The 27,867-nt window shown below is 44.8% G+C and overlaps 1 protein-coding gene across 3 annotated transcripts; it reads right to left on the bottom strand.

Annotated features, from left to right (window-relative positions):
* Positions 1-86: 86 nt before the first annotated feature.
* Positions 87-27,776, bottom strand: Rab23 (RAB23, member RAS oncogene family). 3 transcript variants are annotated; one of them, XM_041656188.1, is made up of 8 exons: positions 27,521-27,776; positions 23,634-23,730; positions 21,737-21,955; positions 19,113-19,198; positions 8,123-8,279; positions 6,307-6,389; positions 4,935-5,027; positions 87-3,319 (listed from the first exon to the last, which is right to left on the bottom strand). In XM_041656188.1, the coding sequence occupies exons 3-8, from the start codon at positions 21,889-21,891 to the stop codon at positions 3,180-3,182; spliced, it is 714 nt and encodes a 237-aa protein (XP_041512122.1). In that variant the 5' UTR covers positions 21,892-21,955; positions 23,634-23,730; positions 27,521-27,776; the 3' UTR covers positions 87-3,179. The 3 variants fall into 3 exon arrangements, with proteins under 3 accessions (XP_041512122.1, XP_041512120.1, XP_041512121.1); XM_041656186.1 differs by having other exon boundaries at positions 21,737-21,961; positions 27,521-27,775; XM_041656187.1 differs by lacking the exon at positions 27,521-27,776 and adding an exon at positions 27,196-27,514 and having other exon boundaries at positions 21,737-21,961.
* Positions 27,777-27,867: the final 91 nt, after the last annotated feature.

A 27,867-nucleotide genomic window follows, 5' to 3' on the forward strand; every position in this document is an offset into this window, starting at 1 on the left:
CCCTGCACTGCCACGGCACCCAGGTCCTTGTGATCCACCCCACACTGGTGGTCCACATCACACATACCACACCAATTTCTAGCTTCGAAATGTTTTATTGTTTTGGTTATTGGAATTCATCTTCGTTGAAACTGTAATCAAGTAGTACATTTTTAAATTGATCCCAAAGGCGTAAGTACCACTCAATATGAATGCATACAAGTAGTTTTCCCAGTCAGATTTACAAAAGCATTATTTATTAGTAACAAAAATATAGAAGGGATTAAGTTTTTCCTCTGATCCGAAGATTTTATTTTGAAAATACCACTTATGAACCTCCTACTTTAGTATTCCAAGAGACAGCAGGAAAGGAGCAGGGGCAGCCGTCGTCTGGAGCCTGGTGCTGGGGCAGTTCAGACCCCACTGTGGTTTATTTACCTGTATGCAGATAACTCCATTTGTACACTAGCTTTCTCAAGTTTCATATGTGAAACCCTTAAGAGTAACGAGATGTTCATGCAACTGTTAAGGTGAACAAAGCCACCCAGTCACTGCATGGCTGTGGCGGAGGGAGCGCTCACCCTGTTGGCTTCTGCAGCCACTCGGCTAGAGATGCTCTATCGAGGTGTTCCCAGCCTCACTCCAAAGGTTAACCACACCTCAGATTACAAGAGCACACTTCAGGGTCTAAGACATAGGCCACCCCTCATCCTAAATCTTCTGACACAGTGGGGCCCATACTCCTGAGTTATCAGCACCGCCTCACAGGTGGGAAGCCACACCTAACTTCACTCTGCAAGGAAGGGCCACGTCTCCTCACTGTGGTAGTGTTAGCTCGCATCTGAGAACGTGCTGCCACTGAGCGGTAAAAAGGAAGAGTTCAACCTGTGTTTTTTGTACTGCCATACAGGGACTGCTTTATGTACTATTTAATTCATAGGCAGAGACTGGAAGAAAGAACCTGAGGAACTCTTAGATATGGCGATTATTCCACAGCTATGTGCCCGACACTAAACACTGGTGACGATGCAAAAAACGTAAACCGGGGCACAAATGGACAGGGTTCTTTTTGTTGTCACCGAAGGGCTTCACCAGGATTTCGTATAAAGCTCTTAGAACTTACAGTCACACAAGGGGACAATGTGACCTCTGAAGGCTTCAGAATTGAATACATGGATAAATTAATATTACTTGTGACTGATTTTAGACTGTCTATAAAAATACAGCAATGCAAAGTAAAAATTCAAATGTGTTACAAAGACTTCCATTAAAAAAAGATAAAGCACATAAAATTCTGTTACAAATATAAGGAAACAGCAGCCACCACCAGTCTGGGTCTATGTCATAGAGGAGTACTGCACACCTCTCAGCCCACATTCGTGCCTAGGAGCAGAGCTTACAGCGCTCTCTCATGAATCTTCCCAATTCAAACCTGCCAATTAAAAATAACAAGGTTATTTGTCACCAAACACACTCTGTGCAAAAACCGAAGACTGTATTTGAAGAGAGAAAAAACACAACTCACAGCGGGGACCTAGGTACCCTGGTTAGGAACCAGGGTCCCACCATTCTTCTCCCACTGCCAGCAACGGGAGTGCTAACAAGTGAAACACAAAATAAACATTTTTACTACTCGCGGACGGATGATGGCAGATGGGTTTAATGGGAAAGGCCAGCTTCAGTCTCGACCACAGAACAAGGATGCTCTACTATGCTCTCAACATTGATCCAGGTGGGAGGAGGGTGGTATAATGGGGGTAAACTTAAAAACGGGGGGAGGAGAAAAAAAACAAGGGAAATACATCAAATATTTATATATTCTGGACATATTTTTGTAAAAATAATAGAAAATGACATCATAGCACATTTTTCAAGAAAAATCGCTTTTATATACTTTAAGTCCTGTGAGAACCAGGGTGTGGAAAGGAGCTACTAATGCTTTATAAACAAAACCACTGATAAAGAATAATCAGTTTTTAAAAGAACTCATGAGATTATCTCTTTGGCAGGCGTGTCATCATCGACACACTGGGTCGTTTCTTTGCAGACACTCCCGTGCCAACATCTCTCAATAAGGTGCCATGGAAACCAAAGGCCACAGAAACTTTTAAGCGATAATCTTAAAATGCTATACAAGGTTTGTAAACAGAAGGATGATTTAGAGTTGCAAGGCTTCGAAAAATCCATAACCTGGCTCAGGACCAAAGACTACCTTTGTACATTCTGAAAAAATGGTTCCTTTCATCTTCAAAGTTCAGAGTTGGGGGGGTCTCAGTCAGCAGCCAAAAAGCTAATGTGCACACTTCCCGGGATCTTGTGGGGGGCTGCTGTGGACCTGGGGATGTGGCTGACTCTCTCTCAGCATGAGCTCACCATCTTACAGTGGCCACAGAGAGGACTCTGCGGAACTCCCACTCAGGAGATGCCCTGGCATTCAGATGTTTACACTCCCTTCACCGCCTTTAAAAGATCCCACAAATAAAAATTCTATAAAGCACTGTAAAAATTAGGGGGCTGTTTTGGCACACGGCACATTTAAGTCCAAGTGTGTTCTGTAAAATATGTCTTGAAGTTCTCGTGTGAGACCAGAAAGAGACACAATGTATAAAATGGTTGTGTGCATGAACTGCTTAGGATCTACAGCCTTTCCCAGGGCACAGACCTCGTTTGCTAGAGCCAGGTGTCTGCATGCACACTCCCACAACCCGTAACAGATATTCCACTGACAATACAAACGAGTGCAGGCTGACAGGCATCTGAGTTTTCCCTTCAGTACTTTCTTTACGCATTCAGAATGGACAGTTCAGAAAAACTAGACGACCAGTTCCAAGGAAGCAATGCTTGCTGCCTCCCCTTGGGCAGCGAGGGAAACTGTTACCAATAGATTTAGATTTAGTTGTTTTCAACTTTGTTTTCAGCATTTTAAAATTCAGCAAAACCCGTTTTGAAATGTCCTATGTATCCCTTCAAAAACAGGAGAAGCTTCGTCTAATGTCAAAAACTAGAATGAGTCCACAAGGCGGTAACTTTCCAGTAGAGGTCTCGATCTACATTCTGAGAAGCGCTGCAGGGCAACATTACAATGTCAGCTTTCAGAGCGAGGTGCAAGGTCCGACCGCTAAGGCTCTAACGCCGTGACGCCACCGGGTGCGTTCCTCAGTGAACTGCAAATGCAATTCTGCTCTTCTCCCTGAAGCAGTTTAGGGTATACTACAGCTGCTAAAAGGATTTCTGGTTTTCTTGGTCCTTTGTTTGTTAGGTCTAAGATTGATGATGTCTCCACCGTTAAGGGTACTTGAATTCTGACCCAAGTGGCTTCCAACGGACGTGTTGAAGACACCTGTATAAATTAGGGAAAAACAGAGTAACTGATACACCTCAAAGTCACCTGTCATAGACATATTATTTATTAGTAAAATCCGACACATAATCAAGTACCTGCAGTTGTTTGTATTTTTGTTACACTAGAACAGAAACATGCTAAGCAAGCAGCCCAGCTGTGTTAGGTCTGTGCTGCCCTGGGCTGCCCATCTCCATTCCCTCTGCATCCTGAGGCTAAAATACCATAAGGTATTGACCTACAGGCAAAGCGACAAGTGATCGACAGAGAAAGCTATCATATCTCCGATTTGAAATGTGCTCTGCACCAAAGGGAACCTCGAACTTATGAACTGCTGAGCATCAATTCACACGAAACTCTGGGCATGGATATCACAAGAAGACAGAACCCAAGACCAGGTAGTTCCTGCCCACGAGAAGCTGCAGTCTAATAGGCGATATACAATACACAGTAAAACTGCAGGACAACATATCGTTTTGGTTTTGGTTTCTGGAGATGAGGACCCTTTATGTAGCTTAGGCTGGTTCTTCTTTCACCAGGCCCAAGCAAGACAAACTGTTCAACGCCAGTGAGTCCACACAGACCCACGTATGGTTCAAAGGAAGGGCCAACTGCACCACTTCCTAAGGCAGGAAGAACTGTGTAAAAAGGTGAAAGTGTGTTCAGCAAGCCACTGAGGCTAAGACAGCAGTGCATATAGCCCAACACAAAGCCTTGGCTTATCCTTAAACTTATTTAAGACATGGGAATAATTTCTGTACGTCAACTGCACGGTTCTCAAGCACGGACTCTGCCAAAGGGTGGGACAAGCCTACACGTCCAGCCTTAGATTTTGTTCTGCGGGAGGAAAGGCCTAGGTCAGTGAGAGCTTCCTACACAGTCCCTGAAGAATGAATGCATCCTGACATTAGATGGGAGGGATCATTTCCCATAGAATAGAAAAAAGAGAGCACTGGGCATGCTCAGAAAAGAACTCTTTGGGAGTCAAGAAATTGGATGCTTACAGAACGGTGGGGCAAGAGAACAAGCCCCGCCCCCCAACACAAACACAGGAAGAACCAATTCTAAGTAAGAGAAAAGAAGCCAGAAGCCAGTAAAGGTCTCCATAAGGATTGATGTGCATGGAAGGAGGGAGGATACAAGAGGATACAAGGTGCTCAACAGAGGACACAGAAGCCTGGAGTACCAAGCACGGCTCTCATCTCTGTGCAAGCAGAGATCCAAGGTCAGTTACTGTGAAAAGATGTGAACAACAGTCTTCAGGAATGGCCAAGCTTTTGCTAGTGTCTAACATCCAGCAGAAAAGACCAGTAACAAGCAGCAGGATGGGGGGGTGGGGGGTGGGGAGGCAGGAGAGCGCGACAGACTCAGAAGAGAAGCTGTGGAGCCTGTCCGTGTAAGCACGGTCTTCTCAGAAGTACTCACGTGTCTGTTGTCTGCTGTGTGAAACTCAGCAGTGGGAAAACTCTTAACAAGGCAGTGAATAGATGAAATAGAACAATTTCATCTGAAGAGTTTCAACTCAGACTTTTTCAAAGAAATGAGCACATTACACGTAGAAAAGGTAAACACAACACAACAAACGGAGTAAGTGCTGAAATTCCCAAGCACTTACCGATTTTGTTACTACTTGAGTGTGTCTGCTCTGGCTCTTCAATTACTTGCTGTTTGAGTTTTTGTAGATGTTTCTCAGCCAAATATTTAAAAACTAGAATAAACACAGATATACAGTATGACTATGCAAGTAAATCAATCTTCATATTGCAATATTTATGCTTACTATATAAATTTAAAATTACATTAGAAGCATACAATTTAGTTCAAAATTCAACTTTTAAAAATTATTTGAGCAGTATCTGAAAAGTATAGTGATAACACCAGTAATGCAGAGTGCGTCCAGTGAAGAGTTGGAAGTGTGTGCAAGGGTGTACAAGTATGTGCATTTGAAAACCTTGGATCAAGATGAATGGTCCAACTAATAACTGGACTCATTCCTTTCTGCTTTTGTTTTGAAACAAGGCTCAGGCTGGCCCGGATTCCTGCTTTGACTTTCTCAGTGCTAGGACAACAGGCACCCACCACGCCCCGCTTAAATGAGTTCAGTCCTCAAAAAAATATCCACTTTTTTCGGCTGAAGAAAACTATGCAGAATAAAGACACAAACCACAATCCAGCTGCAATCTAAAATGAAAAATCCAGAATGAGAAAAATCTCAAAATTTTCTTTAATCTTTCTTTCTTTTGTTTGGCTTTATGAGACAGGATTTCTCTGTATGCTTGGCTGTCCTAGAACTCACTTTGAAGACCAAGCTGGCCTTGAACTCAGAGATCTGCCTGCCTCTGTGTCTACCGAGTGCTGAGATTAAAGGTGTGCACCAGCACTGCCCAGCTGACCTAATTTTATTAAACTAGAAAATATTAAAGAAATTTTGCTGTCTGATGGGAGTCTCTACTATGGTGGAATAATAAAACAATTCAGTAACTTCTAAGAGACATGCGGAAGAACTACATAAATGTATATATTCACACTTCCACCTAGCTTTTTTTTAGAATGTCAGCTATTTACTCTATGTGCATGGCACAAGTGTGTGAGGCTGGAAGACAGCTTGTGGGAGCTGGATCTCCCTCTCCTCCCACTCTGTGGGTTCCAGGGGCTGAACACACTCTTAGAGCTGACAGTGAGCACCTTCATCGCTGGGCATCTTGCTGGCCCAACGGCATAGATTTTAAGAGAAAGAAAACAAAAACAGGCAAGAAGTAGCCTACTAAAAACCTCAAGCATTTCTAGAAGGGTAAGTAACAAGTAATCACAAATATTAGGGAATAATCACAGACCCTGGAACAGAATACCTTCAAAATTAACAATGCAACAAGAAGAAAATTTTCTTCTTAAATTGCTTTGAAATCCAACTTCTAAGCATGACAGAAACAGCATTTAAAACCCCCACAAACTTCTTGCTGCAATATGCTGTTAAGGATGCACTTCACCTTCGTTCACATTGAGGTCTTCCTTCACAGACGTCCTGTAGAACCTCAGCTTCAGCCTTTTGGCCAGGGCCTCGGCTTCCTCACTGCACATCAATGGAAACAAACAAACCAACCAACCAGTGAAGGTGTCCGCTGAGAGGGTCTTCTGAAGCTTTCAGTGTATCTGATGAGTAACACTGGAGCGTGGAGGCGGGGAGGGGTGGAGGGGTGCAGGCTCCCTTCTGAAGAAGCCTGGCATGGCAACCCCCTAACTACAATGCACGGAGCACTGAGTTTCAATGCTTGAGCAGGACTGCCGTCTTTACTGCCATGTGGGACAAACACCAACCATTTCCCTTAACTGAACAAAATGCATTTCTACAAAGTCACAAAGCAATTATTCATTACTTTTCTTCAGAGAACATCTCAATCTGGGGGCCGGAGGCATAGCTCAATTGGTAGAGTGCTGGCATAATGTCACAGGCTGTGAATTACACATTTCATAGATAGACAGACCAGTCAAGAATTCAAAGCCATCCTCAGTTACAAGAACTAGAGGCCATTTTTATTTAAATGAGACCATTTAAAAAGATTATTTATCTTTAACACTACTTGAATTTATTACACTCTAAGTTGCCTGTTTTACTCTCATTGCCAAAAGCTAAAGCGAGCACATTAATGGTCACATCAGTAAGAGTGAATTTTAGTCTCATGAGGGCTCTTTTGTTTGTAGATTTGTCGGGATTGTAGCCACCCTGCTCCACGATTCCTTGTGGCCCCAGACTCCTGCCATGCCTTCCATGTGTGGCTCTCCCCACCCTGTAACCACGGTTGGCCTATATCCTGTAAACACTTTTGAGAGGTCACCAAAGTCACTACAGTGCCCTCCAGGAAATGGCTGCCCCCAAGTGAGAGAGCCGCCTCAGAGTGGCCCTCCACCAGGTGTGCAGGACCCGAGACAGCCCAGCATACACAGGCTGGGCCCTCCTGCATAGGGAACGACCTTACACCAGCCTAGGCCACAGAGTGACACACACTCTCCAAAAGCAAAGTAAGAAGAGAAGGAGAGAGAAAAAGTAAAAATAAAGCAAGTGTTTAAAAGCTATCAAATATTAATAATGAAGAATGGGTATGTGTAGGTAAAAATTACCTGGATAACTAACTAAAATATTTGAGGGAATGAAGGGATGGCTCCACGGCTAAGAGATGACTTGGGACACAACCATGAGGACCAGAAACAGCTGGGTACGGGCTCATATTCACCTGAAATCCTACAACTGTTGGGAACAAAGACCGGAGAATCACTGGTGCTTGCTAACTACTAGTCTTTGTTTTATTTTGTTTGTTTTATTTTGTTTTTTTCAAAAAGGCCAGAAATGGCTTCCATGTTTATGGAGAGACCCTGGTTCAAATAACATTGTCTACATCTGAGGGAACTTATCTTCTCTAGCGCCATCGGCACAGAACATCTATCTACCATAAACACTAGACACCTGGAGATCTAGAGATGCTCTTCTCTCTTCCTTGCCCACTTTTTAGTTTAGTTTTATGTTGACGGGGCCTTCCTGTGCAGGCTGCACCTGCCTCAGCTTCCACAGTGCTAGAATCTAGGTGTGTACCACGTACGAAGCTGCCGCTCGAGTCCACCTATTGGCACCTCTGGCAACCTGTGAGTTCTTTTCAGGTGAGGCCGCAGGTTTTTACTTCCACCACAGAAAGAATTTTAGGACAAGTCAGTATGAGAAACGTTTTTAACAGATTTAAGCAAGAGGACTGGGGACACGCACAGAAAACAGAAAGAGCAGTGGGAGGGGACAAGAATTATAAGTCGTCTTACTTTTTGATACAAGAGTCGTCCAGCAGATCAATCTTGTTTTGGACAAGCACAGTTGGTAAATCTCCAACTTCCGCTACTACTTTTTCTCTCCAGCTGGAAATTGCCTCAAAAGATTCCCTGTCTGTGGTCGAAAACACAAGCACACAAGCCTGGGCTCCTGTAAGATCCCAAAAGGAAACTGTTACCAGGTCATCTAAGCAGCTGTGTAGGTTACAGGCAGCTTCCACCCACTCAGATGGATTTCCAGCAGACCAAGACTGAACTCCCACTTCAATAGTCTGCTTAGACTCCAGCGGAGTTTCTAATTAAAAAGCACAGGCTGTTATGAAGAATGAACAGCCAAGTGTCAAACTCCAACTGAACATGGTATAGCTAAGCATGGCTTAATTCCCACTGAGAGGCAGCAAGGGCAGCAGGCTAAGCAGGAATGACATGGTGGTGAGATTTGTCACCTGCTTATAGCACAGACCAGACCTCAGAAAACTCCAAGAAAGCAAACGACTTATATTCAATTTGTTTACTTTCTTCAAAATTCTATTATTTTAGTCAGAATATCAGTGATTGTCTTAGGCTTACCACTGCTGTGATAAACACCTGACCAAAATAAACTTGGGAAGGAAAGAAGTTAATTTCCCTCACAGTTCATTATTAAGAGTAGTGAGGGCAGGAACCTGGGGGCAGGGGCTGAGGCAGAGGGGTGCTGCTTACTGGCTTGCTCAGTCTACTTTCTTAAAGAATCCAGGATCACCAGCCCAGGGATGGCGCCACTCACAGTGGGTGGTTCCTCCCCACCAATCACTAACTAAGAAAATGCCCTACAAGCTTGCCTATAGCCCGATGTCATGGAGGCATTTTCTCAGTTCTCCCTCCTCTTCAATGGCTCTAGCTGTGTCAAGTTGACATAAGACTAGCCAGCACGGTGTTACAAAATAAATATGCTAAGCCGTGTCCTGAGCCCACACACTCATACCATGTGGCCTCACGGTCCTTCTGACAGAATTGTGGCTATCAACTGTCACATTAAGCTAATGCCATCTAAGATTGCAAACAGAGTGGGTGTGATGGCACACACCTTCAGGCCCAGCACTAGAAAGCATAAGCATGAACACTGCAAGTTCCAGGCCAGCCTGGTCTACAGAATGAGGCCCTCTCTCACAACAGTAAATAAATAAGTAAACGAACAAACAGGAGCCTCCTGGAAAAAGCAGTGACTCCACCTTGACGACTACACCCTGGTGACAAAGCAGGTGACAAAGATGTCAGGTCCCAAGTGCTCCTCTCCCCCTCCCCACCAGCAGTGCTGGTGACAAAGTCCTAAAAAGGACTGTGACAGGGTAAGTGAAAGGATTGCCACCGGCCTAAAGTCAGCATTGCTCAGGATCCACCCCAGCAGTCACCCGCCTTGGGCAGGGCGTCTAGCTCCCAGTTAATCCTAACAGCCTGGAACTGCTCAAAGCCCCACCTTGCTGACTATATAAAATCAGCTGCTGTGCAGCGGCTCCACTCTGCCCTTGCTTACAAAGTCGTACAACAGGCTCAAGAGAATTTTCTGGAACCGCATGTTTTATTTCACTCCTTCCAGGTCCCCTCATGAGTTTCCTTCTAAGATTCAAGGCCCTCTTGAGCTACCAGGACATGGTAAGACCCAGCAGTAACTGTCTCCGCTGGAGTGCACAGTGAGGAACAGGATGAAGAAAAGGCAGCTGTGTGTTCCTATTACAGACGGTGAGAACCCAATAACCACCCGCCATCAGCGAGCCCTGAGGCCTGGACCTACAGAGAAGTAAAGTGACAGTCACATTACTATAGTCACTGAGCAATGGAATTTGCTTGAATTGTAACATGCACTAAAACTACAAATAAAGCACTAATCGGTTAAGAATATACCTTGAGACAGTTATTTTAAACCTAAAATTTTATATCCAACCAAAGGACATTTAAGTCTAAGGAAATGGGGTGCTTCTGGGTATATAAGATTACAGACTCTTAAAACTAAAAACCTCGGAAGAACTATAAGATAAAAATAAAAACGGCAGCAGATGCTTCTGAGGCAGAGCAGAGAAACAGGAAAGGAGCCCCTCTCAGGAGTGCAGCGAAGCCTCTCCAGCAGGGAGCTAACCCCCAGCACACGCGCCCCAAGGGCGATGACACAGAAACTGTTTCTTTATGCAATGTCCCCAACTAAGAATGCTAAAACAGCAACAAAGTAAGGCCCAAGCCTATGCCCTCTTTTGGGAAGACCTCACATCTGTAGGGGGTATTTTCTGGAACCTCAGAAAAGACTAACCCCATTTCCTGCATCTCTGTGACTCACAGGAGCCGCCCTGTGATCTTGTGGGTTCCTCCATGAAGACCATGAAGACAGCAGCTAAGCCTCCCAAGAACAGATGCCGCTTTTATAAAGGCAGTGGAGCAAGACTCTTCAGGAAGCCCGCATCCGTGCTCTTGTCTTTTTTTCCCAACTCTGTTCATACCCGCCCATCCTGAAATCCTTTCTACCATGTGGTCAGAGATCTAGTTCTGTCTGAGGACCCCGAAAGCTGAAGACAATGCGGCCGGACAGGGTGGAGCAGTACCTCCATTCCTACTTCTGCTAACTGTGTCCTATAAGCCCAGAAGACAGAAAGAGTTCAATATTATTTGAGAAATAAAAAGCCAAGAAAACACAGCCTTCCTCCAGCTGTGATAGGTGGGCAGAGGCCAAGGGGTGTCAGAGGATAGGAAGATGTAATGTTGATGCAGCAGCTGAAATGGCCTGGGAGTAATTGAGCAATTGGTGGACACTGGCCCAGGCAGAGCCCCTACCTGTGTCCCCCTCCCTGTGGGACAGCTGCAGGTCTGTTCTGTGCACATCACCGGTTTCCCAAAACCTCAAGCAGGTGCCTCAAGGGATGTATGTTTATATTGGTGCTTTCTTGTTTCTGTGAGGCCTTGGTTTCTTAGGGCATTCCCAAGAGGACCTGGCAAATCCTTCGGCTTCCTAAGGCAGCCCTACAAGGTTCTTTAAAGGGACTGGCCCCACCTTTCCTACAGTGGTAATTAGTTTCTGTGTTCAGTATAGTAGCCTCAAGCTACTGAAGCTCCCCCACCTGTGACCCCCACCCCTAGTCTTCTACTTCTTTCTAGGATCAAATCCCTAATAAGTCACTGGGTGGAGCTCGAGGAGAAACTGTTGAAGTTTTCAAAGACAACATAATAAAAAACTGTCGAGTCGCAGGAGAAAACTGGAGGGAAGGAAAGCGAGAACCAACACTCCCAACAAAAGCATAGTCACCAACACTAAAGCTGATGGAACAAAGCCAATCCTAACACCAACTTCAGTCCTGGAGAAGAGAATAAGCAGATCTTCAAGCATGGTGGTTCACTTGATAGTGAGCCCCAGACCAGACACGCTTAATCTCATGGGGATATGGACAACAGAACCGGAAGGGTAGTGACTGACCGGCTCCTCTGCTCGGGGTGTCTGGGGCCCTTCCCACAGACAGGCTGGAACTGGAACTGGCGTGATGGATTCCAGGTCTTGAGCAGCTAAGCACAGCCATGCTGTGTCCAGAAGTCAGGGAACACAGCCCTCAGCCCAGGCTGCCTGCTCTTAACTATTTCCCGCCCTTCACAGTGAAGTTTCCTGCACTCTGGCTGTGATGATCAGTCACACTGAGCACTCCCTCCATTTATGATGTCTACATTAACCACCACCCACTGAAAACACACGCAGCTTCTGACTGTGGTTGACAGCCACACAACCTAAGGATACAGGCACAAATAATCAGAAGCCATTTGATAGCAGACCATTTAACAAATTAACAGTAGGTTTCCAAGGACCTAAGGTCTCCTCAGTCACGGGCTTCTGACTAGGTTTATTGTACTAGGCATGCGATCGCTCCTGTGAAGCGGTTCAGCATTCACTCAGAAAGAAGTTGGTCACTTCCATAACCATCAGGCCTCTACTGTTCCAGTGGGCACATGCTGCAGAGGTGGCTGTCGTATTCACTGTTCCAGTGGGCACATGCTGCAGGGGTGGCTGTCGTATCCACTGTTCCAGTGGGCACATGCTGCAGGGGTGACTGTCATATCCACTGTTCCAGTGGGCACATGCTGCAGAGATGGCTGTCGTATTCACTGTTCCAGTGGGCACATGCTGCAGGGGTGGCTGTCGTATCCACTGTTCCAGTGGGCACATGCTGCAGGGGTGGCTGTCGTATCCACTGTTCCAGTGGGCACATGCTGCAGAGATGGCTGTCGTATCCACTGTTCCAGTGGGCACATGCTGCAGGGGTGGCTGTCATATCCACTGTTCCAGTGGGCACATGCTGCAGGGGTGGCTGTCATATCCACTGTTCCAGTGGGCACATGCTGCAGGGGTGGCTGTCATATCCACTGTTCCAGTGGGCACATGCTGCAGGGGTGGCTGTCGTATCCACTGTTCCAGTGGGCACATGCTGCAGGGGTGGCTGAGGTCCACTGCTGAATGGGATGGCCGATGTCTTTTCTCCTCTAAGAGCCTGCACAGTGCCTTCGAGCCCCACAAGAGTTAGCTATCTCGGAGTTTCCTGGTCAGCAGAGGCTGACTCCTTCACGGCTTTTATCCAAAGGGAGTGCAGCTCTCAGCAATAAGGTCTTACCATTTGGAGATGGTGGGAAACCCTTGGAAATGGCAACAGCCTGAGTTGTTTTCAGTACCTCTGGGGCATCTCTGACCTCAGGGAGATATCTTGTGTCTGGCACTGGGATGTGCAGTGATAAAATTCCCCTGAGGGCTTACAGAACAAAGGGATGCCTTGTTAAACTCTGCACCACGGAAAGGCTGGAGGATCTGGCCGTGGTCAAGCCCATCTTTCCCACAGATGCCCTTGTCCCCTCAGCACATCCATTCACCGCCCAAATTATCAGCTTCCGGACAAAGACACCTACTAACCCTTCCCATGTTGAGACAAGGCTAATGTGTAATTGCTGTCAAAGGCCTGGACATCTCAGACCTGTAAGAAACCCAACAAAAGGGACAATAGCCCTGGGAGACCCGGAAAGAAAACCCCAGGCTGGAATACAGCAGCTCTGGGGGGAATCTGGAGATTTTCCTTTTCTGTTAGGAATTACCTTGGGAGAAAAGAGATAATTATTAACCATGAGGAAGCAAAGGCTGTACTGGGTACCAGAGCTACCATCTGCTTTCAATCCCACATGTTTAAAACTTTTCCCTCACAGTAACTAAGGTCAAATGGAAGAAGTTTCTAAACTCTCCATAGTTGCCTTAAGACAAACCCTGCAAATTCTCAATTGGAGAAACAACAGGGGATCAGCTTTTCTGTTGGCTATTGTGTCCCTGCCCACTGTTAGGGCATGACTAGTTCCTTCTCCCAAAATGGAGAGATGATTATAAACCGGGAGGATACAGAAAACCTCTAATGTCTCCACACCACCTATGAAAGAGTCAGAAGATCCCTACGAAAGGAAACTGACAGCCTTCATTCAGAAGAACCATAGGAATTGTGGGCAAAATCCTCAAAAGACACAGGATGAATAAGATCAGCTGCCCTGGCTAAGATAAGTAAAAGCAGATCTAATATATATAATATATATATAATATAAATGATGCCCTTTGAGGAAAGAAGCCCTAATGGGAACCAAACCCTCCACAGAGGAACCGGTACCAATAAGGAAGCCCGGCTTGTGCATGAGCTCCAAGCCATAAATGAGTCAAGCCATCGCTCACCAGCCAGTGGAGCCAGTTAGCTTTGTTATCTAACCCGCCTCCAAGAGCAGCCTGTTTTGCAATGCCAGATCTTTGCAGTGTCTTTTGTAGTTTCCCCGGAGAGTCAAACCGTCAATATTTGTTTGCCTTCATGTGGGAGAATCAGCATTATATGCACACTGTGATTCCACTGTGATGTGACACTTGACGTCCCACACACTTTTCTCAAATTCTTTTTTTTTTTTTTTTTTTGTTTTTCGAGACAGGGTTTCTCTGTGGTTTTGGAGCCTGTCCTGGAACTAACTCTTATAGACCAGGCTGGTCTCGAACTCACAGAGATCCACCTGCCTCTGCCTCCCGAGTGCTGGGATTAAAGGCGTGCGCCACCACCGCCCAGCTCTCAAATTCTTAAATCTGATTTGCAATGTTTTCATGAGTTTACTCTGACACAGTCAACGACCTGGCCGTGTTCTCCCCCACAAAGTAACTCCCAGAGATGTGCTTTTGTTACAGTGACTAGCTAAGAAGGGTCATAAAGGGTCAAATATAAGACGAAGTTTTGCTAACAGGAAGATGAACACCTGGTTACACAGTGATTTCTTATACCTCTTGAGCTGTACTTCTGCTATCGTAAGAATTTTCTTACCCCTAAAACAAAAGCAAAACAAAACAAAACCCAAACAATTAAGAAGATTCCTAGGACTAATTACTTATTAATTGTTCAACTCTGTGTAAACTTAAAAAGGAACAACCAGACACCGTACAGCTAGACCTGAAGAAAAAGGCAGAAACTGACACCTACCAAGCCCTGAATTAGGGCACCTCAATTTTCATTCATGAGAAACTAACGGGGAAACTACAGCCCCTTAGTAAGCTAGGCAGCAACAAGACCAGGTAGCTGGACACACTGCCCTGTCTGAGGGCCGTCCTCTGCCACTGCTGCTCCATGACAGCAGCTGAGGAGGTCCCTTTCCCTCTCCTGCACCATGCAGATGCCCATCACACAAAACTTCTGCAGAAGTCACATTACTCAGGAGTTGCCTAAAAATGTTTTAGATTTATTTTTATGTGTATTTCCGCGTGCTCACGTGTATTTATGTGTATGCATGTACGTATGTGCACGATATGGATGCTGGTGCCCTTGGAGGCAGAATTGTGTGTCAGATCCCTGTGACTGGAGTTACTGATGGCTTTGAGTCTGATGTGGATGCTGTAACTGCTGAGCCTCCTTTCCAGCCCTTAATTGTTCAGGTTCTTATGACACTCTTCTGCTCGCATCCCCAGATGTCTCCTGGTGCACTGCATCTCTCTCAATCCTCTCCTTGCTCCTCTTATCAGATGAACTAGACGGAGAAACAGGGCTACTCAAATAACTGATATACATACTGAAAACATCTGCTGGAAATGCAGAATTATTTTATTTATGAGATGAACAAGGACATTTACTGCCAGGATATTTAATTACTTCCATTCTTGACATACTGAGAGTACTCATTGCCTCAGCTGCTCATTGCTCAAACTGCTAAACTCATTGTCTTAATCAGAGCATGTCATTTACCAGAAAACAAAACAGCTAATGTTTATACAGATTGTAGCAACGCACTTGGAGTGGTACATGACATGTTACAAAACTATTTCCAACTTCCTCTGGCCAGCCTATTGAAAACAGTCAACAAATCTCAATTAGTAGATCCCAGCCATTTGCCCAGTTACCCACTATTAAAAAAATCAGGACTTTCTAAAACAAACAACAAAGAAAATGCAGGCTGGCAGAGCTGCAAAAACAGCTTCACTATATGCAACCACACAGAGGGAAGACTCCAGCCAGGTCATGATGACCACTCTACTTCTGACCTTCTTAATGCTGAGGTTAAAACAACAGTTGGAGTTTGTGATTTAGTACAATGCACTGTAAAAGTCCATGTTCCCTGATTAAATGAAACTTCACATACAGTTAGCTAGGATTAGAAAAGTATTAACTACAGCCCACATTCTGCCAACAGGAAACAGAGAGACACTACTACAAAATGATCCCTCCTGGAGCCCACCTCCCTCTGTGTAAAATGAGAACTAAGACGCTGTTATGCTCACAAAGCCTCTCTCACAGGTGTGCCTTCTTGTTCCTGCCCACATCAGAAATACTGGTATGTGAGGGAAGGGCAATTCTGCTAAGAAGAAATTAAAAGGGCTGTATTGTTATCTGACGTCTTCTGTAATGTGACTTCCTCAGATTGGAATCTGGTTCAATATTAAGATAACAGGACAAACCAGGCTATTATCCACAAATAAGAGTTACAATAGCAGCTTAGATACTAAACACCAGTCTCTTCTAAAATTAGAGCTAGCCACTCCACATGGGGTAAGCTACAGAGTCAAACTGGATGGAAAATTGGAATTAAAAGATAATGAACTATTTCAAGTGTTCCATGAAGTATCCATGACTGCAGACAAAGGGGAAACATATAATTAGTCTAACTGAGGGGTGTGATGACACATACAAAGGATTTTTTTGGTTTGTTAGGGTCTTTCCTCACCTTGCTACCTTCACTTCATGAAGCCCAACTGATAATTACAGTATTCCTGTTACATATCACATGTAATATAGTACACAGTATTCCTATTATATAACATACGTAATATTATGTCAGATACAGAGGACCAAAAAAAATGCAGCTCAGATAATAAGGTTAATAGATTTGCTATGATCCAGGAGTTTTTTCCTTAACGACTTTACCTGGCATACTTTTCTCTTTCTCTTTTTTCTTTTCTTGAGACAGGGTCTCTCTACCTAGCCCTGGCTGTCCTGGAACTCACTATGTAGACCACACTGGCCCTGAACTCGCAGGGATTTCCTGCTTCTGTCTCCAGGGTGCTATGACTAAAGGCTGTGCCACCATGCCTGGGCATTCCTTTCTCTTAAAGATTGCTTTTTTGCCTCATCTAGATGAGATGCTTGGAATGAGCATCCTAGTGATGGGAGACCTTCAATATTTAATAAAATATTTGACCCTTGCCATGTGCACAAAGAGGGGACGGTGGCCATGATTCCAGAAAAAAAAGCCGTGACTACCAAGGCAGACTTGCTGATCTTCAACGACATGGAGAGGGTGGAAGGCTGCAAGTTGGAGCCAAGTCATCTTGGCTCTCTTCAGCCCTTCCATGCCACTTACTGGCCATCTCTGTATATACTCGAAATTGTGGCTATGAGGTAAATCCCTGGGAATGTTTGGACAGATTCCTAGCTCCTACTAGCCCCAAATTCAAGAATGCTTGCTGTCAGCATCTTAGCCTGTATCTCGCCCACTTTGTAAACTTGCCTGCCTGATGTTCTCCCACAAACCTGGCAAGTATGATTTACACTTTTCCTTCTTCTTGTTACTTCACGAAACCAATGCACATCAGAACCAAGCAGGACCAACCTGGATCTGTGTTCCCGGGCCGTGCTCACTCGTATGTGGCTCCAGGACCAACCTGGATCTGTGTTCCCGGGCCGTGCTCACTCGTATGCGGCTCCAGGATAAACCAGCTCTGCTTACTTTGAGGTGAGGGCTGTTTCTGTACTGTCTTCGCCTAGTACAGACATCCACAAGCTGCAACGAGGAACTGTTTTCTTAGCCAGAAGGGGACAACCCTCAAACTCATAGATATTGGCCTGCTTCTGTCTCCTGGGTGCTAGAATTAAAGGCATATACCACACCAGCTACGATCTTAAATCTTAATAGCTAAAGACTATGTTACTTTCAGATTGCCATATTAATCAAATTAATACACCTTGTTTGGAAGTGTTTTTCTGTTTTCAGCGATCTTAGGGAATCCCAAGTGACCACAGAGGGATGCTGAATAATGCACTGTTCAGATGTAAGCTCAGCTGCTGCTGCTGTGTCTTCCTTGATTGGGTCTGTCCTGTGACAAATGCTCGCCTGTGGAATCTACAACAGAAGCTGAAACTACTGCAGGACCACCAATTTCCTACCCTCCTTGCCATTTTAACAGAACCTAATGAAGAGTTAGTTACATTATTAAGATGGACCTTTAACAGGATTCTATTTATAAACTTAAGGACATTTTAAGTTAAAATGATATATTGACAGAAACCAAAGCTATTTAAAGCCTTTTTAGCCAAGGGAAACAGTAGAAAGTAATTTAAACATCATGTTTAGAATGTAAGCAACATTGTATGCTTTTTTTAGTTCTGGCAAAGAACAAATTTTATAAACATAATAAAGAGAAACAGTATGATTTGTGGTTACCTAAAACTACTGAAGTAGAGAGACCCAGTGGTTAGTGCTGTAATCTCAGTACCCAGGAAGCTGAGGCAGGAGAATCTAACAGTATATGCGAGGCTCCAATCCCCAGCAGCACCAAAAAATAAAATAAAACAGCACAAAATAAAAAAAGTAAAACCTGAGTCTTATACAATTATGGAAAGAAAATAAGCCAGATGCCAACATTATCTGGAAGAAGCCATGAAAGGAGCTGATGGGCCAGTCCCTGCTGATCCTGTCTCCATGGCCTCTAGGTGTATGATGACTTTAAGGTGGGACAATCTGTCTATAGCACAAAGCTTTGTTTCTTTACGAGACCTTTAAAAGGATACTGAACTAGAGTTTTTGAAAATTCTCTATTACCATTTTTTTTTGAGACAGGTCTCTCTCTATATCCCTGGATGGCCTGAAATATAGACCAGGCTGGACTCAAACTTCCCAACACCCTCCTGCTCTGTCCCTGGTTCTGCCTCCTTCGTGCTGAGGTGACAGGTGTAGTCACCACAGCTGGTCAACACTCTCCGTTATGCTGCTGTTATTCCTGGTTCTGGGTACTGAGCGCGGCTCAGTGCATGCTAGGTGAGCACTGCAACAAAGGACTACACTCCACCTATTTTATTCTTAAAGAGAATCAAATAAAAAACAAAGTGTACAGGTGGGTACTGTCAATCTGACACAAACCTAGACACGTCTGGCAAGAAGGAATCTTAGCTGAGGAAATGCCTCCCTCTGACTGGTCTGTAGGGCATTTCTTATTTAATGACTGATGTGGAACAGCCCAGCCCACCGTGGGCATGTGGTCCTGACGGCAAAAGAAAGTGGGCCAGTAAGCAGCATTTCCTCCATGGACTCTGCCTCAGTTCCTACCCTGACTTCCCTCTGTGACAGAGTATGACCTGAGCACTGTAAGATGAAACAACCCGTTTCCTTCCAAAATTACTTTTAGTCATGGTGTTTATCACTGCAACAGAACCCGAACTAAGACATTAAAAAAGCATGGTCCTTCATCTAGCCAAGAGGAAGTTTCGTATTTTACCTCGATAGTACGCCTTTGTTATTGCATCAAATTCCTCCTGACCTGCGGTGTCCCATAGCATTAGCCTGACATCTTCATCGTTAACTCTGAAACAAGAGATGAATTAGTCCATACAAGATGAAAAAGATTAATGTACATTTTTTTATTTTTCAAACCAAAAGTCTGAAAGCTCTGTGGTTCGTTTCACTCTGAAAGTCAGAGCAAAATAACTCTGAATAGGCTCCCCAGTATTGAAGGTAGAGTGAAGACACTAGACCGTCTGCCATCGTGGCTGTAAGACCAGCAGAACTGGGAAAGGGGAATCCTTGGGTCAGATCATTTTCTCCTCTTACTAGACCAGTCTAAATGGGGTTTGGTGCCCTATCGATGGGATGAGAACAGGGAAGGAAGAAGTATGCTTGGCAGACCTCACTTTGTCGTGTAGCTGATGCTCACCTCAGGAGCCGTGGTTATATCTCTATGTGGTGCTGGAGATCACACCTAGCACCCCTTGCATGCTACTCAATGCTAGTCATATGCTTTACCACTGGGCTATGCCCTCTGCTTTCAAATGTTATGGGGATATTAAATATTATCAAATACAAAGCCCTCCTATTTCTGGGGACAATATAAGGTCAGGTTCCTGAGCGCCATCTCGGATGCATTCCTGTAATCCCAGTACTGGATTCTGAGGCAAGACAACTTTGAACTTGTGTTATGTTAGTAGACATTATCTCAAGACAGAAAAGGAACTACTTGTTCTTTTTCATTAATTGGTCAACATCTAACCTTGTTTTATGTGTTTCTACTTAAAGATACCTTATTATATGGTAATTCATAGAGCTCATGCCCAGCAGTAGAGCGAGCACTGTAACTCCTGTATGAACACTGATCTAACATGGTACTCTTCTCATAGGGCACAATAGCCTTCTTGCACTCAGAAGCACCACACAGAGCTGCAGCAGTACAGCTGGGGGCCATGTGTGACAGCCAAATCACCAGCATGAAAGGAGAGCGTGAAAACGTGCACTCCACCAAACAAAGCAGGACATGTTGATTTCGGGCTAGAACAAGAAGCAGCACCTTGGCTGGCACAGATGGGAAAGTACATGCTGGACAACTCCCATGTTTTTGTAGCTCCCGTCCATCCAGTGAATGACCACAAAAGCAGTGACTCTGCGGCTTCAAGTAATTTTTAGCAAGGAGGTGAATTTGCAAACAAAGAGCCTATGAGTAAGGGCAGGAAACGGCTCAGTGGATAAAAGCAGGCACACACTACCCTTACAAAGCACCTAAGTGCCGTCCCAGACCCATGTCGAGCGGCTCACAACTGCCTGTAACTCCCGCTCCAGGGGACTGGTGTCTCTGGCCTCTGCAGGCCTCTGCATTCATGGGCACATTCCTGCTCACCAGCACACAATTAAAAATTAAATAGTTTTTCGAAAGCCTATGAATAATAAAAAAAATCAACTAATATCCAAAATATTAATTTTTATTTCAGGTACAAGTACAAAATACAAATATCATCAAGACAAAACGAGTCCTCTTAAAGTACGTTTTAAGGCAGCAAAGACGGACAGAAGCATTCCAGGCAGACCAGAATCAACAATGACCACTATCTCTGCTGCAGTTGGTAAGTGGGCAGCGAGTCAGTACAGCCCAGAGGAGCCTGGAGGGTCTCTGTTGGTGAGTTAAGAGTCCCGTTGGGTTTCCTGAAACAGGGCTTCCTTCTGTGACCAAACTGAATACTCCTAAACCCAGCTGCTTTTATTTCTTTAGGATAAAGGTGTATTATTGCATCTCTGACTTCTGTCTAGTGTTGTTCAGTTTTTTGAAGGAAACACCAGGTGTAGTGGTGAGCAAATATAATTTTGGACACTTAGAAGGTGGAGGCCAGTCTCTGCCGTGAGCTGAGAAAGTTCAAGGCCATATTCACCTACTCGAGACCCTGACTCAAAAAAAAAATAAAATTTAAAGAAAGAGACAATCTAAATAAAAGGAGCCTCTCAAGTGAAAAATTATAAGATAGCTGAAATGTTCCTTCTAAACAACACAGCACAGACAAATCAGTGAAGGGTCGGTTTGTTTATTGTATCCCAAGGTGTCACTAATAAGACAAACAGAAGGGAGAGGGGAAGGAGTAAAGAGGAAAATGAAAAACATTAGAGGAAAGTGGCAAGAAAATGAGAGCCAAAGATTAAAGTATATGATAAAACAAAAACTAAACAAACAAAACAAAACCCTGAGAACTACCTCAGGCCCGGCGCGAGGCAGATACCTAAAATCTTAGCACTCAGGAGGCCAAAGAAGGAGATGAGCAGCTGGAAAGCAGCATGAGCTACAACAGTAAGAACCTGCCTCAGAAACAAAATTAAGGGCCAGGTACAGTAGCTGAAGCCTGTGTAATCCAAGTTTCTAGGAGGAAGAAGGAAGAGGATCAGGAGCTCAAGGCCAGTGTGGGCATTAGAAGGCCTTGTTTAAAAAACTGAACAGAACAAACCACCACCAACAAACCCAACAGCACTAACTGCTTCGTGAGCCACTGCCACTTGTGCCTGGCTTGGACAGCAAAGCAGGTTCTCATGCCAGTGGAGTCTTAGACACTCTACAAATCAGAACCAAAGGATAAAATGCCAAGTACATACTGAATCTGTCGCTCCAGAAAGTCAACACCAATGGTTTTCTTGTAGTCTTTTGTAAAAATGCCTTTGCAATATCGCTGAATCATACTGGACTTTCCAACTGCCCCATTCCCTACGACCACCATCTTGATGGCTACTTCCATATCTTCCTCCAACATTTTTGAAACAGAAGCGGTTTCTGGATCAGCTCTAATTCCAGGTGATCAGATCGTCTCTGCAAGCCTATAACTTAAGTAAAAGTATTTTTATCAGGAAACAATCATATTACATTGTAATAATCTGTCAAAGGCTGAGACTCCCAATCCGCCCTTTTCCTGTTAACCTCAGAAAGGTAAAGACTGATATCTTATCCGCACAATCCTTTTAGAGACAAAGACTTGGCATTGAAGTTGTAGAATTGAATTTATTATATAGTCTCTTCAACACTCAGTTTCCTGGCAACAATATCCATCTCACAGAGTTGTTGACCAAGGATACGTGTAAAAACTTTAGCAACGTGTGAGTTACACATGCAAATACTCATTTCATGTGATACAATCCCACAGGGTGTAATAACAAATGGATTATTAGAAACAAAACCAGAGAACGCTTCTCAACCTTAGAGGCACTTTTTAAAGAAACCACCCCAAAGAAACGTTTGTGCAATGATGTATAGTCAGGTGTCACACCGAGCTCTTGGTTAACTGTTTCGGCGCTCACATTACAATGAGTGTCACACAAATTATCTGATGCTACAGATTCTTTGGTTTGAGACCAGTTATAGTTTACGAGGTAACCACTGTAATAGAATATGCATACTTCACATTAAAAATACAAAGTCAATTCCTGTAGTTCTTAAAACGCCATGTCTACTTGGCTATTTTATATCGACTCCTGTAACAGAAACCCCATCACTACATAGACTGAACCTGAAATGCAAGAATATATCTAAGGCTTCAGACTCACCCTAGGTAGTTAAAAGACTAGCATGGTCCTAAGAATCTTCTAGAAGTACTTCTAAGAAGATCTAGCCATACATAGTCAGAAACTTCATAGCAGTAGCCTTTGAATCTAGTTTGGAAGAGAAGCACAAGCTGGGCATGGCGGTGCAAACCTGCAATCCAGCACTCAGGAGGCAGTGGAAGGAAGACCATCACAGGTTAAAGGCAGCCTGCTCTACAGTGAAAACGTCTCAAAAACAGAAGAGTACAAACAAGAAAAACCAAGAGGCACACAGGGCCCATCCTAGGCTTCCCTTCCAGAAAGATGCTTGTGCTGCCACCTTTGGTTCCATCACTGCCCATGCCTTTCAAGGCCACACTTCCCTGAGACAGGACAACCAGAGTGAGGCCAGCTGTGTTCCGTATGGGTCCCTCTTTGCACTGGGCTCTCCAGCAGAGCAGCAGCAGGCTGGAGCTCCATCCTCCAAATTCTCCGTTTGCAGGTGTCAACCGGATACTGAGCTTCTCTTCAGCCTTCCCAGGAATTTCCCCCATAAGCCTCTTGCACTGCTAATTCCATCTTGGCATTGCTTCTCGAAGAGCCCAGATGGATACGCTCTCCCACTGGAGTTTATAATCAAGTAAATGTTAGAACCAGGAGCCTATGCTAGTGCCTCTGGACTGTGGCTGATGCCGGAACCGAGAAAGACTTTAAAGGACGGTGATGTTTGGATCCTGTGCTCTGAGAATGTGATTTCAGGGCTCTAGGATGAAACCAAGACTTCATCTAGCAGCCTCTGACTACCCTGGAGCTTCAGTATCCAGAATGCTCAAGAGCACAGCCAAGTCTAACAGGAGTGGCAGCAAAGCCATTGTCTCAGCCCTCATGAGGCTGACTGAGGCGGGCCAGGCCAGTGTGGGCTACACAGTGAGATGGCATCTCAGAAAACAAAAGTAACACTACAAACTACAATTCTTACCAAGATCTGGCCTTGTTCATCTAGCTGTACTGCACACTGGCTCAGTTTTAGGACATCAACTTTTTCTGCTCCACCTCACAATTCTTCACCCTAGAAGCTGTGAAGTTCCAAAAAGAAGAAAAAAATTGATAAAGTCTAAAACAAAATTCCAGCAACAAAAACCTTGAATTTTAAAATAAAAAAATTAAATTTTGTCCTTTAAATATATATATATATTATATATATGTATATATATGTATATATATATATGTATGTGTGTGAGATATATATATATATATATTCAGCCAGGCAGTGGTAGTGAAAGCCTTTAGTCCCAGCATTCAGGAGGCAGAGGTAAGTGGATCTCTGTGAGTTCAAGGCCAGCCTGGTCTACAGAGTGAGTTTCAGGACAGCCAGGGCTACACAGAAAAACCCTGTCTTGAAAACACACACACACACATACACAGAGTCTCTCAGACTCTGTTACACAAATGGCTCAACAGTTAAGATGCACGCTTTACAACCATGGGACCAACCCTGAGATCCCAACCCTGGGTAACAAAGTTGGGTGTCTCTCACATAGCTATAATCCCAGATACAGGGAAACTGAAGACAAAAGAATTTCTGGGGCTTGCTGACTTACAGCCTAGCCAGCCTAGCCAAGAAAACAAAAGTCCCGGGTTCAGAGCGAGATCTCTCAACGTTACAGGTGGAGAAAGATGCAGAAGCGCACCTGATGCCCTCATCTGGCCTCCGTGCACGCACACAGACACCAGAACAAGCACTCACAAGTACACAAATACACATGTATACAAACAAATAAGGAATATAAATACAGATACTGTAGAGACACTTTTGTTCCATTGTCCAAGTGTAATTAAAACCTCTGCACATCACATAAAGTGCACATAGGCCTCTGACAAACAGAAAGGACAACTGGCTATAGGCTGCAGATACAAGGAACAAAACAACAGTGAATGTACTTTGAGTTCTTTTTATCTTTTACTTCTCAAACTAGATTATGAAGAAGTCAAATAACCAACCAACAAACAAAAAAATCTCAATGAAAGGCAACTCTCTTTAGCCAAAGGGCCAGGAAAGAGGCATCTGAGCAAAAAGTTAAGACAGAAAACACCCTCATGATAACACTGTGTCCCAAAGGACAGCTTACCTCTCCAAGGGGAAGAAAGCAGGTTGTCCCTTTCCACCCACATAACCACTAGAGACCACACGGGGAGGTGGGATGCCCACTCCGCCCACCTCGCTTCTCACCACCATCACATCTCCTTTTCTGGAGGAACGTCAGAGGCCTATCAGAAAGCGTCAACTTCCACCATCCCTCAGAGGCCATCTTCCTATCCAGTGCAGTGTCAGTGGGACTCCACGAGGAACAGTACTACAAAGTGCCTCTGCTCTTCCCAAGCAGTAAACCTGGCGGGCACCATCATGGGTGCCCCCTAATGGAGGATCCCTTTCCACCCTCAGTTTCAGTGGAAGACAAGTCTTAGCCAAGAACGATGCATGGAAGAATCAGAGTTTGCACGTGAACATTCTAACTAACTACAACACTAGACAGAGTTACTAGACAGAGCAAACGGCAGAATGGGAGAACAAAAGAAAGGGGTAAATTTGATCGTGCAATAAAAAATATCCAATATGAACAACACAGCACACTGAAGTGAATAAAGACAGAGCCTCAAAGACCCTGAGAAACAGAATTCAACGCTGGTGTCACCAGAGTTATGACAAGAAAGGAGCAAAAGGGTGAGGACCCTTTCTCAAAAGCAAATAAATAGATACAAACACTTGTTTCAAACGATAACGAATAAGGAAGGCAATGAATAGCCAAGACAGTGACGAGGAGAAAAGAAAACACTTTCAAAATCCGTTACCTGACATAACCGGTATCTAGAGCGTTAGAAAGACTCACACAGTCTTTCTCACTCACTCAGGCTCAACACAAGAGAATGCAGTCAAGTTAAAACAAGCAAAAGCTGCAGACAGTACACACAAGACTGTGCGTGGCACACGAGTACACAGACATCCAATGACTGTGGCTATTAGTTAAAGGCACATGCAACCCAATGGCACACCAGTGTGTGTACGGACAAACAGAAAAGAGGAGGAGCAACTGAACTGGGAGGAATGGAAAATGACAGAGCCACTCTGGAAAATGGTTTTCAGAGCTGAAGATACAACTGAAGACCTGAATTCCTATATAATCCCCCAATCCCACACAATACCCTACGGAAATAGAACTCAAGATCACACAAAAATCCATAGAACACACACACACACATCAATCTACAGCCATACGACCCTGGGCACATCTCATCTCAGAAGTTAGGCAAGTTGGATCTGGTTAGTACTTGCATGGGAGATTTATTTACTTTCATTTTAATATTTATTAATGTATTCATGTTTTTCCTGAATGTCTGTGTGAAGGCATCATCAGATTCCCTAAAACTGAATTTATAAGTGGATGTGAGCTGCCATGTGGGTGTGGGACTCTAACCCAGGTCCTCTGCAAGAACCTTAACCAGTGCTCTGAACCAATGAGCCATTTCTCCAGCCCCATCACAACTCTAGACACGATCTCCTAAAACTGAAAACTACCCAAATATCCTTCCGAGGGTGGATAATATAATTGGATATATTTGGCAGATTCACCTAACTAAATACTACTTAGCAATTTAAAAAATACAGGAAAACAATGTGGGAACAGACAATTGGCTCAATGGGCACATTGTTCCCTAACTCCACGAAGCTCTGGATTCCATACCTAACACCACACACACCTGGCACATTATGTCATCCCAGCACGTGGGAGGTGGGGGCCGAAGAATGATAATCTTATGGTTGTGAGCCATCTGAGATCTTGTCTCAAAATAACTACATAGATAGAAAGCCCCCAAAATAACCAATATGGATGCATCTTGAATCACAAGGGCACTATATCCAGTCAGTGACAAAAGAGTTAGCGACACCCCAAACTGTTACATTTAAATGACATTCTGATAATGTAAGTAATTGTGAGGAATCAGGAGTAAGATATATCATATAAAGAAACAGCATGAGGTTTTAAATAGATAGTGTGACTGGTTTTATAGCCTGGCTGCATTGGCGATTACAGGAAACTAAAACTCCAAAAGGTTATTTTTACCATATAAAAGTTAAAAATAATTAAAAATTAAAGACGGGGAAGCAGATTATAACTCCGGGAACTACTGTTGGGATTCTCAGAAACCAGAGTTAAAATATTGCTTCCCAGCATGCAGAAGAATGAGGCCAGTGGATCTCTGGGTTTGAGGCTAGCCTATCTACATAGCAAGTTCCAGGCCAGCCAAGGCAACACAGTCCCAAATCACACACATCTAAAAAACAAAACAACAACAACAAAAAAACTGCATCAAAATAATTATGTCCTCAGAAAGGCACAATTCTGAGTATAATTAAAAACAGACAGTAATTATAAATATCCTTCCCTCTCAATTTTAAATCCCTTGGCAACCAATTCAGCCTTTCGCTGTAGCAAAGGATGGTTCAACTTACTAACGAGAGGGCTGCTGGGTTTGGTTTTTACCGTGCAAAAGCCTGGACGTTTGAAAAAGCGCAGGGACGGACTGTTCTTGTCGCGCAGCCCCGTGCGGACCTCGCCTCGCCCGCCGGAGTGAAGTTCTCACACCCTCGGCTTCCCGCTCCATGGAAACCGCGGCTACCGGTCTGCGGGCGGCGGCCGGGATGGAGGGAACAGAGCGGTCCAGCCTGTCCACGCCCGGGCATTCCCCACGAGGATCCAAGAGGAGAGCGACGCGCGCCGCAGCCGCGGTCCCCGCCCACAGCGACTTCCCGGCACCGCCACCCGGGAGCCCGCAGCCGCGAGCCGAGGCCGCGCAGGCCGCACTCACCTCCTGCCCGCAGCCCGGAACCTTCGGCACCGAGCCCGCAGCCCGGACCCTGGAACCCGCGGCACCGAGCCCGGACCCCACAGCCCAGAGCACCAAGCCGGGCTCCTCCCCGCGGACGCCTCGCACCCGCTCCGCTCCTGAAGAACGATTATGATCTTCTAGCGAACTTTCCTAGTATCCCGGTTCGCGAAGACACTCGTCCCTGACTCCGGCTAGGATGAAGGGCGCGCCAGGCTCCCGCCCGCCGCGCTGAGGAGCATGCGCCACCTCGACTGCGCATGCTCCGCACCGGCCCCGCCCTGCTCTGGCCGCGGAGGAGCGGACTGGGTTTGCAGAGCCTTAGGCCT

The sequence above is a fragment of the Microtus oregoni genome, unplaced genomic scaffold (genome assembly GCF_018167655.1).
Source record: "Microtus oregoni isolate MIOR12 unplaced genomic scaffold, Mior012 000007F_ref0000211, whole genome shotgun sequence".
NCBI classification, from domain to species: domain Eukaryota; kingdom Metazoa; phylum Chordata; class Mammalia; order Rodentia; family Cricetidae; genus Microtus; species Microtus oregoni.

Excerpts from the sequence above, each read along its gene's own strand:
- Rab23 (XM_041656188.1), bottom strand. The coding sequence starts at position 21,891 with ATGTTGGAGGAAGATATGGAAGTAGCCATCAAGATGGTGGTCGTAGGG. Across the intron at positions 6,390-8,122 it reads GACGACTCTTGTATCAAAAA|TGAGGAAGCCGAGGCCCTGG; the intron begins GTAAGACGACTT and ends ATTGATGTGCAG. Across the intron at positions 3,320-4,934 it reads CTCAAGTAGTAACAAAATCG|GTGTCTTCAACACGTCCGTT; the intron begins GTAAGTGCTTGG and ends TAATTTATACAG.